This window comes from Symphalangus syndactylus, chromosome 5 (genome assembly GCF_028878055.3).
Source record: "Symphalangus syndactylus isolate Jambi chromosome 5, NHGRI_mSymSyn1-v2.1_pri, whole genome shotgun sequence".
NCBI classification, from domain to species: Eukaryota; Metazoa; Chordata; class Mammalia; order Primates; family Hylobatidae; genus Symphalangus; species Symphalangus syndactylus.
The window spans coordinates 86,253,807-86,267,210 of NC_072427.2; the positions used below are offsets into that span (position 1 = coordinate 86,253,807).

At 56.7% G+C, this 13,404-nt stretch overlaps 1 protein-coding gene across 1 annotated transcript in view; it reads right to left on the reverse strand.

Moving 5' to 3' along the window:
- Nucleotides 1–13,404, reverse strand: part of TRPM2 (transient receptor potential cation channel subfamily M member 2) — a 90,433-nt gene that overhangs the window by 61,103 nt on the left and 15,926 nt on the right. Inside the window, 5 exon segments of the mRNA XM_063640506.1 lie at nucleotides 244–444; nucleotides 1,677–1,738; nucleotides 3,161–3,341; nucleotides 9,895–10,061; nucleotides 12,793–12,973. Of these exon segments, the coding sequence (XP_063496576.1) occupies nucleotides 244–444; nucleotides 1,677–1,738; nucleotides 3,161–3,341; nucleotides 9,895–10,061; nucleotides 12,793–12,973 (792 nt within the window).

Consider the following 13,404-nt stretch of genomic DNA (forward strand, 5'->3'; position numbering starts at 1 on the left):
CCGCCCTGGTGTGCTGCCGGTGAGGTTCACACCCTCCTTTCATGTGCTGTCATGGGGTCTGACCTCCGGAACCCAGCCAGGAGGTTTCCCACCTGTGCCCTGCCCTCTGCAAATCACTCTGGCACCCGCTCAGACCCGGTGGGTTGTCCACATCGGTCCGTGAGTCCTGGTCCCGCCCACCAGGCTGACAGTGTCTCTGTGAAGCAGCCACATGCTGGTGACCGTCGTGCCCGTCAGCCTCACCTTTTTGGTCCACTCGACAATCCTGCTTTCTGTGAAGGTCTCAAACATCTCCTGGAAGAACACGCTCAGTTTCTGCTGGATCAGGGAGATAGTGATGTCCGAGACAGGCAGGTTGGCCACCTGGGCAATGACGTCGGCCACGCGGCCCGAGCCCTCCACGACCACGCAGGGGGTGCCGTTGGTGGTGGCGTTGTAGATGGTCTGCAAGGCAGGTGGGGGTGTGAGCCCGGAACTGGGTCCTCGCCTCGCTCCGATGCTTTCTGAAATGGAGAATTCTCCAAGGCCAGCTAAAGGCAGGGATGGCTAACACTACTCCGAGATCCACTGAAAGCACCTATTAGTTTGGTGGCATCCCCTGCTCTGGGGGAAGAGGGAGCTTCCCCAACACACTGGGGGCTGCACACCTGGCGCCTCTCAGGCCTCAGCACCAGCAGAATCAAAGACTCCCAGCATTTTTGCCCATGGACCTGCAGACATGAGGGCCTCGCAGCAAAGGGGACGCTGCATGGACCTGGAGTTACCGACCTCATAAAAGCCCACAGTAAGAGCAGGGCCATGAGGAGGGCCCCTGGGCTCCAGGGTGTGCTGGACTTCGGGAAGGGACTGGCTACAAAGCTATCTGGCAGGAAGGACCCTGCTGTGTGCATGAGCATCAGCCTGGGGCAAGGAGGTGGGTGCAGCCGCCCCAGCAGGAGAGCCGTGAAGGGTATTCGGCACGCATAGGGAGTGGGGACCCAGTGCTCTATGGATTCCCGTTCAGCCTCAAGCCCCCAAGGCTCTGTTTTGACCTCCTGCAATCATGAAACATAAACAAGACATTGCCTATGATCCCATCCTTCACAAAAGCCCACACTCTTGCTCCAGATCCTCAGGCTGCATGTCCTCGTACATTCCTACAGCAGGTGAGGTCGCCTCGCACCCTGCACGCCACAGAGCGGTTAGGGTTAGGGTTAGGGTTAGGAAGGAAGACTAGCAGAGCAGCACATTCAAGCTGCCTGCCACATCTGTGGTCACACAGCTGCTGGCACCATGGATCTGGGATGGGGGCCACGGCCCTGTACTTTGAAAAATGCTTCCTGGAGGAGTCTTGGGGGCAGAGTTGTAGAAACCCCCCAGCCTCCCCAGTGGGTCCTGGGAGCAGAGGCTCCCCACTCACTCCAGGCCCTGGGGCCCCACCCTTTCCCTTCATGCTGGTCAATGGCCCGGTCACAGCCAAGCCCAGCCTCCTCCCCCACACACCTTCCTCCGACCCTCCTCCAGCACCCAGAAACAGCCCCGACACAGCATAGATGCTCTTTCTCTTCTCCTGGTGGGCAAGCTCATCACCCTCTTGCCAACAGTCTTGAGTTCTGAGACAAGCACTTTTGGACAGTCATCAGCCTGCGGTGGGACGACAGGCCCACACATGCCCCCTCCCACTCGGCCGTACTCACGTGCAATGTGCCCGGGCCGCCCTCCAGCACCACGCACACAATGGGGATCTTGATGGCCACACCTAGAAAAAGCATGGAGCCGAGTGAGGGGACAGAGGTGGGGGGCAAGACCCTGCACTGGGGGCACTCTTCCCTGCCCCCCTGCCGGCTCCAGCCTAACCACACACTGAAGCACCTGCTGGGAGGCCTCTTGCCAGTGCTGAGTCACCATTGAAGGTCAAAGCTCCGCATTCCCAGGGAACCTGCCTGTTCCACATCAATGAGCAGATTCAAGAGCCCCCCGCTGCCCACACCTTCCCCGCTCGCTTGCATCCCATCCACCCCTGCTTGCTTTCTTGGGAGGGAGCGAGAGGGGCCATGGACAGTCAGAGCTGATGCCCCAAGCAGGTGGGCATAACCTGTCATGTGTGGATGGGAGCAGCATGCGGCACGTCCATCCTGTGTCCATCCGCCCGGCCCCACCCTGAACCTCATCCAGCCCACAGCAGTGGAGCCTGAGAAGGACTTAGCAACCCCTTTCCCTAGGCAGCAAACTCTGTCTGTGAGCCCCCCGTGGGCCCATCGTCTTCATACACTCACCCACACATCCCACCCTGGGTGTCCTAGTCAAGCAGGGTTCTCAAAGTGTGGTCCCTAAACCGCAGCATCGTCCTCACCAGGGAACGTGCTCCTAATGCAAGTTCTCAGCCCACCTAGAGCTGCTGAATCTGACCCTGGGGCCAGAGCCCACATGCTGGTGAGGAGCTCTCCAGGGGAGTCCGATGCACAAGGAAGCCTGCGAGGGACCCCAGCCCACCCGGGCACAGGTCAGACACCTCCCATTCACCATCTCCTCTTTGAACCCTCCTCAAGTGATGTGCAAAATCCCACACTTGACCTCCCGACGTTCTCAAACCCATCCCATCCCCCCTATGAGGAAAAAGGTGTCAAATTCTAAGTTTTGACTATCATACATTCTGATTTCCGAACCTGAGACCAGACCATGATCATGGTTTAAAATAATTGTAGGGCCAGGCACAGTGGTTCAAGCTTGTAATCCCAGCACTTTGGGAGGGTGGTGGGAGGAACCCTTGAGCCCAGAAGTTCAAGGCTACAGTGAGCAGAGATCACACCACTGCGCTCCAGACCCTGTCTCAAAAAAAAAAAAAAAAAAAATGCAGGTTGGCCTATTACCTGCGAGCACACAGGTGAGCCGCCAGCCCCCCAGACCGCCCTCCCACTGGCTGAAACCGGCAAGAGAAGATGACCCTCCTGGAACAAAGTATAAAGAGACATGGAAAAGAAACCCAGGTGTGTTCTGAGGACGCTCCGAGTACCATGAACATCTGGTCATGACCAGCTGTGCCTGACACTCTGACCAGCCCACTGCACTCTGCCCGAGCGCCATACCTGTTGAACGTCCTGGTCGTGACCAGCTGTACCTGACACTCTGACCAGCCCACTGTGCACTCTGCCCAAGCGCCCTCGAAAGCAAGCTCCCCTACCTCCTCTTTCCTTGGTCTGCTCCGATATGAACTTCTCCAGCCTGGTCCTCAGAGGAATCTCCACCCCGTACTGGCCGTGGGTCCCGTCGTCCACGAGGATGAAGTGAGAGTGGTTGCTGTCCAGGCAGGTCAGGTTCCCCTGGCCGTCCTCATCCAGTATGTACTCAGCGGGGAAGCTGCCCTGGGATGGCCAGGAAGCATCAGACACAGCTTCTGGAAAGCTCTGCCTCTCTAACACGAGCAGGCTGAACACCAGCCCCCAGAGAGACCAGGTCCCAGTCCCTGGATTCTGTGGATGTGGACTTATTGGAGAAAGTCACTTTGCAGATGTGATTGAAACATGAGAAGATTAACCTGGATGATCCGAGTGGGCCCAAAATACCATCACAGGTGTCCTTACAGGAGAGAGGTGGTGGGAGACACACACAGGAGAGGAGGCCGAGGGACCACAGAGGCAGGGACGAGTGACGTAGCCACAAGTGGAGAAAGCCAGACCCTCCAGGAGTGGAGGAGGCAGGGAAACAGACCCTCCTCCCAGGCCTCAGGAGGGGTGTGACCCTCACATCAGAGTTCTGTCCTCCAGACACGTGAGAGACCACAAATGCTGCTGTTTCAGGCTTGAGGCCATTTGTTACGGCAGCCACAGGAAACGGATACAGGTCTGGGGTGAGGAAGTGGGGTGCTGCTGCAACAAACACCTAAAAATGTGGAAGTGGCATTGAAACTGGCAATGGGGAGAAGACGGGAGGATTTTGAAGCACTGTGGATGGAAAACGTCTCAACATCCTTGAAGAGAATGTTGGTGGGAATGTGGTGTTAAAGGCCTTGCAGAGACGGGTGCAGTGGCTCATGCCTGTAATCCCAGCACTTTGGGACGCCAAGGCGGGAGGATCACCTGAGCTCTGGAGTTCGAGACCAGCCTGGACAACATAGCAGATCTCATGTCTACAAAAATAAAAAAATTAGCCGGGCATGGTGGTGCACACCTGTAGTCCCAGCTACTTGGGAGGCTGAGGTGGGAAGATCACTTGAGCCCAGGAGGTCAAGGCTGAGGATCACACCAACACACTCCAGCCTGGACAACAGTGAGACCCTGTCTCAGAAAAAAAACAACTCGCAGTAAGGGCTCAGAAGGAAGCAAGGAGCAGGGCAGAGAGGGCTTTGTTGCCCTAGAGCAGGGGTTCCCACCCCCTGGGCCATGGACTGGTAATGGTCTATGGCCTGTGAGGATCTGGGCTGCACACAGCAGGAGGTGGGTGGTGGGTGAGCAAGCGAAGCTTCATCCCTATTTACAGCCGCTCCCCGTCATGTGTGTGACACTGTCCGAGCTCCACCTCCTCAGATCCACTGCGGCATTAGATTCTCATGGGAATACTAACCTTACTGTGAACTGTGCATGCGAGGGACCTAGGTTGTACGCGCCTTACGAAAATCTAATGCCTGATGATCTGTCACTGTCCTCCATCACCTCCAGATGATGGGACCGTCTAGCTGCAGGAAAACAAGCTCAGGGCTCCCACTGATCCTACATGATGGTGAGTTGTATGATTACTTCATTATATATTATAATGTAATCATAGAAATAAAGTGCACAATAAACGTAATGTGCTTGAATCATCCCCAAACCAACCACTTACCACCCCGCCCCCATCTGTGGAAAAACTGTCTTCCATGAAACCAATTCCTAGTGCCAAAAAGGCTGGGGACTGCTGCCTTAGAAAATATATATATGGGCCAGGCACGGTGGCTCACACCTGGAATCCCAGCACTTTGGCAGGCCAAGGTGGGCAGATCAGTTGAGGTCAGGAGTTCAAGACCAGCCTGGCCAACATGGTGAAACCCCGTCTCTACTAAAAATACAAAAATTAGCTGGGTGTGGTGGCACATGCCTGTAATCCCAGCTACTTGGGAGGCTAAGGTGGGAGATTTGCTTGAACCCGGAAGGCGGAGGTTGCAGTGAGCCGAGATCACGCCACTGCACTCCAGCCTGGGCGAAAGAGCAAGCCTCCATCTCAAAAAAAAAAAAAAAAAAAAGAGAGAGAGAGATAGAGAGAATACATATACTGGCATGAACAGAATTTTAGCAGAAAAATGAACATCACAGATGCTCCTGGTGAGGGCTCAGAAGGAAGTGGGAAATGTGGCACTGGAGACTGGAGGGAAGGCCACCTTTGCTGCAGAGTGACAGAAAGCCTGGCTGAATTGTGCTGTGCAGTTTTGTGGAGAGCAGAACTGTAAATGATGAACTTGAAGATTTAGCCGCAGAGATCTCCAAGCAAAGTGTTCAAGTTGTGGCCTGCCTTTTTTTCTTGCTGCTTCTCACAAAATGCAAAAGGAAAGACAGAAATTGAGGGAAAAACTGACAGACAAAACGGAACCAGGAGACTTGATGATGTGGGAAATTCTCAGCCTTTCCAGGTCGCATATAATGCAGGTCGCGTATAATGCAGGTCGCGTATAATGCAGAAAAGAGATTCACTCTTCGAAAAGCAGCCTCTAAAGAGAAGGCCGAGGGCCCAGTGCGGTGGCTATGCTTGTAATCCCAGCACGTTGGGGGGCCGAGGCGGGCGGATCACTTGAGCTCAGGAGTTCGAGACCAGCCTGGCCAACATGGAGAAACCCTGTCTCTACTAAAAATACAAAAATTAGCTGGGCGTGGTGGTGGGTGCCTGTAGTCCTAGTTACTCAGGAGGCTGAGGCAGGAGAATCGCTTGAACCCGGGAGGCGGAGGTTGCAGTGAGCTGAGATCGCACCACTGCACTCCAGCCTGGGCAACAGAGTGAGACTGTCTCAAAAAAAAAAAAAAAAAAACACAGAGAGAGGGCCAAGGGTGTGTCTAAACAACTTCCTGCTAGTGATGAAGAGACTAGGCAAGGAGACTGCGATTCACTCAACCATCTCAGAAGCCAGGAGTGGAGACGGCATCACAGGAAAGGTCTGTAGAGCCCTTTTTGTCTACTGGCAGAAATTCCTATGGCATTCAAAGGAGGACCGCAAGGTTTTCACAAATGCTATATCAACAACAACACTGCAAATTTGGACTGAAAGGGACAGAGACGGGATAAAATGAAAGGTCATCAGACTCCTTAAAATCTTCAAACAGACAAAAAGCTATAACCTTCAGGGAAAAGGATTGTCCTGAAGGCAGGGCCATGGACACAGAGCAGGGTGGGGGATGCCCAAGCCACAGAGGGGTCTCCCCGGTCTTATCACCTAGTGTATTCTGCCTGCTGGGTTTTGGAATTGCCTGGGGCCGGTGATGCCTTCGTTCCTCCCGTGTTCCCCCGCTGGGAATGAGCGCGTCTATAGCTGTGATGCTACACCTGTTCTTCCCTTGTATTGTGGAGACAGGTGCCTTGTTTTCTGGTCTCACAGGTGCACACACAAAGAGAAATTCTGCCCCAGAATGGATCAGACCTAGAGTCTTCAGTGTCCCTGACTTAAATGATGACATTTGGGACTTTTGAGCTGATGATATTTTTGTTTGTTTATTTTGTTTTGCTTGAGACGGTGTCTCACTCTGTCACCTGGGCTGGAGTGCAGTGGCACAGCCTTGGCTCGCTGCAACCTCCGCCTCCCGGGTTCAAGCGATTCTCCTGCCTCAGCCTCCCAGTAGCTGGGATTACAGTCGCCTACCACCATGCCCAGCTAATTTTTTGTAGAGACGGGGTTTCTCCATGTTGGCCAGGCTGGTCTCGGGCTGCTGACCTCAGGTGATCTGCCTGCCTTGGCCTCCCAAAGTGTTGGGATGACAGGTGTGGGCCACCACACTCGGCCGAGCTTATGATATTTACATGAGATTTTGATCTTGGAGTTTCTGCTGTAACAGGTTGGTAGTTGGAGGGGATCATTTTGTTTGGTTTGGTTTGGTTTGGTTTAGACAGAGTCTTGCTCTGTCACCCAGGCTGGAGTGCAGTGGCATGATCTCGGTTCCCTGCAACCTCCAGCTCCTGGGTTCAAGCAATTCCCCTGCCTCAGCTGGGATTACAGGCGCCTGCCACTATGCCCAGCTAATTTTTGTATTTTTAGTAAAGACAGGGTTTCACCATATTGGCCAAGCTGGTCTTGAACTTTTGTCCTCAAGTGATCCGCCCACCTCAGCCTCCCAAAGTGCTGGGATGACAGGTGTGAGCTCCCACACCCAGCCAAGATCTGGCAATGATGTGAACATATTTTGTCTGTGGAGTGGACAGGAATCTTTGAGGTCAGAGGGAGGACTGCAGTTGGCTGAATCATGGCCACCCAAAGACATCAAGGCCTTCTCATGGACCCGGGAAGTGCTGCTCCTCATTTCCTTGTTTGGAAAAGCGTCTTTGCAGATGTCAGTTAAAGATCTTGATATGAAGGCATCACCCTAGATGACCCTAGTGGGACCTACACGCCATCACAAGTGTTCTTACGGAACACTTGGGGGAGATTTGACACAGGCACACAGAGAAGGCCATGGGACATGGAGGCAGAGACTGGAGGGAGGTGGCCACCAGCCAGGGAATGCCCATCAGCACCCAGATGCTGGAGGCAGCAAGGAATGCTCTTCCCCCTAGGCCCTGGAGGGAGGTGGCCCCACCAACACCAATGGCCGGATGATGGCCAAGCGACGCAGATTGCAGATCTGATAGACTAAGTTTCTGCTGCTTTAAGCCACCAAGTTTGTGAGCCTGGGTTACAGCAGCCGCAGGAGACAGACCCAAGGGAGGGCGGCAGCCGGGCTGGGACCCACACCCTCCACCAACCACAGAGAGGGAGCGTGGCTGAGCGTAAGCAGCCACAGTCCCATTCCTCCACCAACGCCACCAATGGTGGTGTCACAGGAAGTCATCTGAACTCAGCGTGGGGAGGAAAGTAAGGAGTGACCTGGGACATCACCTAGCTGCTCCTGGCTTCAGTTTTTCAATTTGTGAAAAGAGCGAGCAAAGCCGAACAGCTGCTCCAGTCCGACTCTGCCAGATACATTCACGATTCTGACGCAAAAGGAAGGTGAAGGCTGGGCTGGGGCTGGCCAGTGCTTGCTGGGCCCCTCGTGGGAATCTGGGAGTGTCCTCTGCCCGCCCCGGGGAATGGACGCACAGTGTCCGTGTCGTTGCCAGAGGAGTGAATCGCCCCTTGGGGTGACGAGGGAACCTGCTCAGTGAGTCACAGGCCAGTGGTCCCTGGGCTGTCCTGACCACGTGAATTCAGGGGCACACACGCATTGTGCCAAAGTTAGTGTGTCCTTGGAAAATCTGGCTGAATGACTCATTATCTGTCCCAACTCAAGGCTCTGGATTAAAGCAGCTGCTTCTCCTGCATCCAGTTAATCAGAGGCAGGAGTGCTCCATCCTCAGCCTTGACAGAGAAGCTGGGGATGGGTGCTGGCTGCCAGAGACCACAGCACAGTGGGATTCCCGGCTGCAGGCGACCTCTGAGTACAGGGACTCAAAGTGCTAAAAGCTCTGGTTCGGGGTCAGATCGCCCTGGCTCAGTCCCACCCAGCTGCCTGCTGGCTACGCTCCCTCACTCTGCTCTGTTAGCGGAGCCCTCACAGCGAGCGACTCTCACGTGGACCCCTCTTACAACCTTGAGGAAGACGCCAGAGTCCAGCCAAGTTAGCCATTCGTCCGGGGTCACCTGGGTCAGGGGTGGGGCTGGGAGTTGCGCCCAATCTCCTGAGTGCGTCCGCCTCCCCTGCACACTCCACCTGCTCCCGGCAGCACCCGGTCAGACGTCACCCACACCCCGGCCCCTGCACACTCCACCTGCTCCCCACAACAGCACCCGGTCAGACGTCACCCACACCCCGGCCCCTGCACAATCCGCCTGCTCCCCACAACAGCACCCGGTCAGACGTCACCCACACCCCACCTCCCCTGCACACTCCACCTGCTCCCCACAACAGCACCCGGTCAGACGTCACCCACACCCCGGCCCCTGCACAATCCGCCTGCTCCCCACAACAGCACCCGGTCAGACGTCACCCACACCCCACCTCCCCTGCACACTCCACCTGCTCCCCACAACAGCACCCGGTCAGACCTCACCCACACCCCGGCCCCTTCACACTCCACCTGCTCCCGGCAGCACCCGGTCAGACGTCACCCACACCCCGGCCCCTGCACAATCCGCCTGCTCCCCACAACAGCGCCCGGTCAGACGTCACCCACACCCCACCTCCCCTGCACACTCCACCTGCTCCCCACAACAGCACCCGGTCAGACGTCACCCACACCCCGGCCCCTGCACACTCCACCTGCTCCCCACAACAGCACCCGGTCAGACGTCACCCACACCCCGGCCCCTGCACACTCCACCTGCTCCCCACAACAGCACCCGGTCAGACATCACCCACACCCCACCTCCCCTGCACACTCCACCTGCTCCCGGCAGCACCCGGTCAGACCTCACCCACACCCCGGCCCCTGCACAATCCGCCTGCTCCCCACAACAGCACCCGGTCAGACGTCACCCACACCCCGGCCCCTGCACACTCCACCTGCTCCCCACAACAGCACCCGGTCAGACGTCACCCACACCCCACCTCCCCTGCACACTCCACCTGCTCCCCACAACAGCACCCGGTCAGACGTCACCCACACCCCGGCCCCTGCACACTCCACCTGCTCCCCACAACAGCACCCGGTCAGACGTCACCCACACCCCGGCCCCTGCACACTCCACCTGCTCCCCACAACAGCGCCCGGTCAGACGTCACCCACACTCCTGGTCTTAGGCTCCCCTCCCTAGGGGGCTGCACTCACCGTGGGATGGATCAGACCCTCGCGGCGGTGGAGAGTGCCCCAGGTGGCGACTCCGATGGTGATGAGCTCGCCTTCCTTGTAGCTGCTACTCAGGCTGAAGTCCCGCACCGCCTCGCCTACCTGCTTCATGACGCCGGCGTGGGACCCCCCTGTGATGATCCAGGCCCCTGGGGAAGGAGCACGGGTGGGCAGGCCCTGCAGCACTGAGGGGCACCCTGACACCCAGGAGCCTGACGCCTGAGCCCCTCTAGGCTCAGCGATGCCCCGCCCCCATCAACGCAGAGCTCCTCACTCAGGGGCTTTCAAACCAGCATCAGGTGTAAGGAATCGAGGTTCCCACGGCGCTCAGGCGGGGTGGGAACAGGAGCAGGCCCCGCCCCTCTCCCTGGTCCCTGCTGCCTCCTCAGGCCCCAGTCTGAGGATCGCGGTTCTCAGCACGTTCTCTGCATTCTTCTATTTTGCTTTCCCTCTTCCTTCCAGCTTTCAGGACCCAGGTGCGGCAGAGTGCTTCCTCACTCCCACCACTCAGCCTGGTCCCTAGGAAGGATGCTCCACACCTCCCACCCACCATCTGCTGCCGGTGGTTTGCAGCCACCCCTGTAAGAAACACACCTGTGGCCGGGTGCGCTGGCTTACGCCTGTAATCCCAGCACTTTGGGAGACCGAGGCAGGCAGATCACCTGAGATTGGGAGTTCAAGACCAGCCTGACCAACACAGAGAAACCCCATCTCTACTAAAAATACAAAATTAGCTGGGTGTGGTGGCACATGCCTGTAATACCAGCTACTCAGGAGGCTGAGGCAGGAGAATCGCTTGAACCCGGGAGGCAGAGATTGCAGTGAGCCAAGATCGTGCCATTGCACTCCAGCCTGGGCAACAAGAGGGAAACTCTGTCTCAAAAAAAAAAAAAAGAAAAAAAACGAAAAGAAACACACCTCCCACCCCACATCTGGCCTGACCCAGTGTCGTGAACTGGCGGCAGCTTTGCCTGAGAACAGGAGGTCCCCAGGGGTCTGCTTTCCTGGGCTGCCCCAGGGTGAGAGGCACAGGTGAGGCCACAGCTGCTGCCCCACAGCCTCCCCCTGAGGCACCAGCGAAAGTCACATTTGTTCGCTTTCGGGGTTTGTCCCTGGTGCAATGCTGCCATATCAAAGGCTGGGTCACAGTGTTGCCATAAAAACAACAATCAGGCCTGGCGTGGTGGCTCACGCCTGTAATCCCAGCACTTTGGGAGGCTGAGGTGGGCAGATCACCTGAGGTCAGGAGTTCGAGACCAGCCTGGCCAACATGGTGAAACCCTGTCTCTACTAAAAATACAAAAATTAGCCAGACATGGTAGCATACGCCTGCAGTCCCAGCTACTCAGGAGGCTGAGGCGGGAGAATTGCTTGAACTCAGGAAGCAGAGGTTGCAGTGAGCTGAGATAGTGCCACCACCACTGCACTCCAGCCTGGGTGACAGAGCAAGATTCCGTCTCCAAAAAAAAAAAAAAACAAAAAAAAACAAAAAAAACAGCCAATCGGCCAGGCACGGTGGCTCATGCCTGTTATCCCAGCACTTTGGGAGGCCGAGGCAGGAAGATTACTTGAGCCCAGGAGTTAAAGACCAGCCTGGACAACATAGAGCTTGTCTCTACAAAAATTAGCCTGGCATGGTGGCATACGCCTCTAGTCCAGCAACTCGGGAGGCGGAGGCAGGAGTATCACCTGAGCCCAAGAGGTCGAGGCTGCAATGAGCTGAGATCATGCTACTGCACTCCAGCCTGGGGAACAGAGCAAGACCCTGTCTCAAAAATAAATGGATGGATGGATGGATGATGGATGGAGATAGATAGATAGATAACAATTGAAAAGGTGGTACTGGCTTTGGGCCAGGAAGCGGACGACAAGGACATTGATATTGAAAGCTAAAAAAATGCAACATTAAGACCTGGAGCAGGTGAGACCCGAACAAATCCACGGCATTATTTGAGGCAGCAAAGCTTCAGAAGGTGCCTGTGGGATGGTGACCTGTGTTAAACCGAGTCCCACGTGACCAGGCTGAGAAAAGGTCTGGTCATTTTACAAGCAGGGCTGTGGGGCTCACAGGTCAAAAGATGCAGCCGTGCCTCACAGTCACCAGGCAGACAATGAAACTGAGGACTCTGTGAGCCGCGTAAGCCAAGTCAGGCTCAGTTACGACTCCACTTCAAGGCAAAGACCAGACCCCAGGAAGAGCGGGGTGACTCTAGGCCCATCCGGATGCAACATTGCCAATTAATCACCTCAGGGCCTCACTATTCATCCACAGTCCCCTCCGGGGAGGCCCGGGGAGCCTTGAGGACTTGGGGCCCCCTCCCCATGGAATTAGGGTGGGGCGGGGCACCAGGTCACGGCACCTGGGATCTCACACCATCCACCAGGACTGGGTCCCTGCCTGACTCTCACCAGTGGTGCAGCCTTGGGAGGTGACTTGACTCCAACCAGGCAGTTGCCTCAAGTGAAAAGATGGAAATAATAATGCTCCTTGCCTGATTTTGATGGAAAAACACGATAATGGAAAGTTTGATGACCGGGAACTCTCACTGACCCCCACAACTGGCCCACAACGCTGGCCCCAGCCGTGCACCCAGTCCACTGAAGTTACCAGGCCACCGAGGTTCTCATTTCTGCTTGGCCCTGGGTACCAGCAGGGCCACACACTGAGCCATCTCCAGCCCACAGGCAAGCCAGGGGCAGCACCGGCGTCAGGGAGCAGCTGTGCCCAGGTGAGGGGTGCATGGGTCCAACTCAGGCTGGGGCACAGCCTCGGTGGCTCCCAGGGACTTTTTGGGTCCTGATGGCCCTGACTGCCCCGGCACTGCCTCCACAGCCCACCCCACCCGCCGGGGCCTCGTGTCCCTCCAGCCTCTGAGTTACCTGTGGTCTGAGCCACCTTGACCAGACCTCTGCGGAAAATGCTTTTCAGCCGCGGCTTCATGTTGAAGTTCTTGGCCCCCCCGGTCACCGAGATCAGGAGATTGGGGACGTCCAGCCCCCAGTGCTGGGTCATGAGGTGGTAGATCACGCTGGAGGGCGTGTCCTGGGAGACTCGGACGTACTGCGGGACAGGGAAGATGGCGGAGGGAACTCGTGTGTCCGTGGTCAAGGACAGCACCGACCCACACAGGCCACGCAGAGAGGCCCCAGCGGGCGGCAGACACCGCACACCTTTCCAGCTGAGACCCAGAAAAGGGGTCCCCATGTGGGCGGGGCACGGATCATGAGAGAAGAGGGAGGCAGAGAGGCCCGAGCCAGGAGCAACAGGCCGTCCCTTGGGGACCAGGATCGCCCTCAGCAAACCTCCCCCAGCCCTCGTGCCCCCACAGCACCCACTTTTTCCTCTTCCTCTCGATTTTGGGAGTGCCTCTCAAACAGCCACCAGCATAGACTCCAATTCCCGCCGTAGCGCCTGGGCCCTGCCTCCCCGGGATCTAATCAGCTCCTGCACCGGGGTCTCTGCCCTCCTGTCCTTGTGTGCCCTGCACTGCC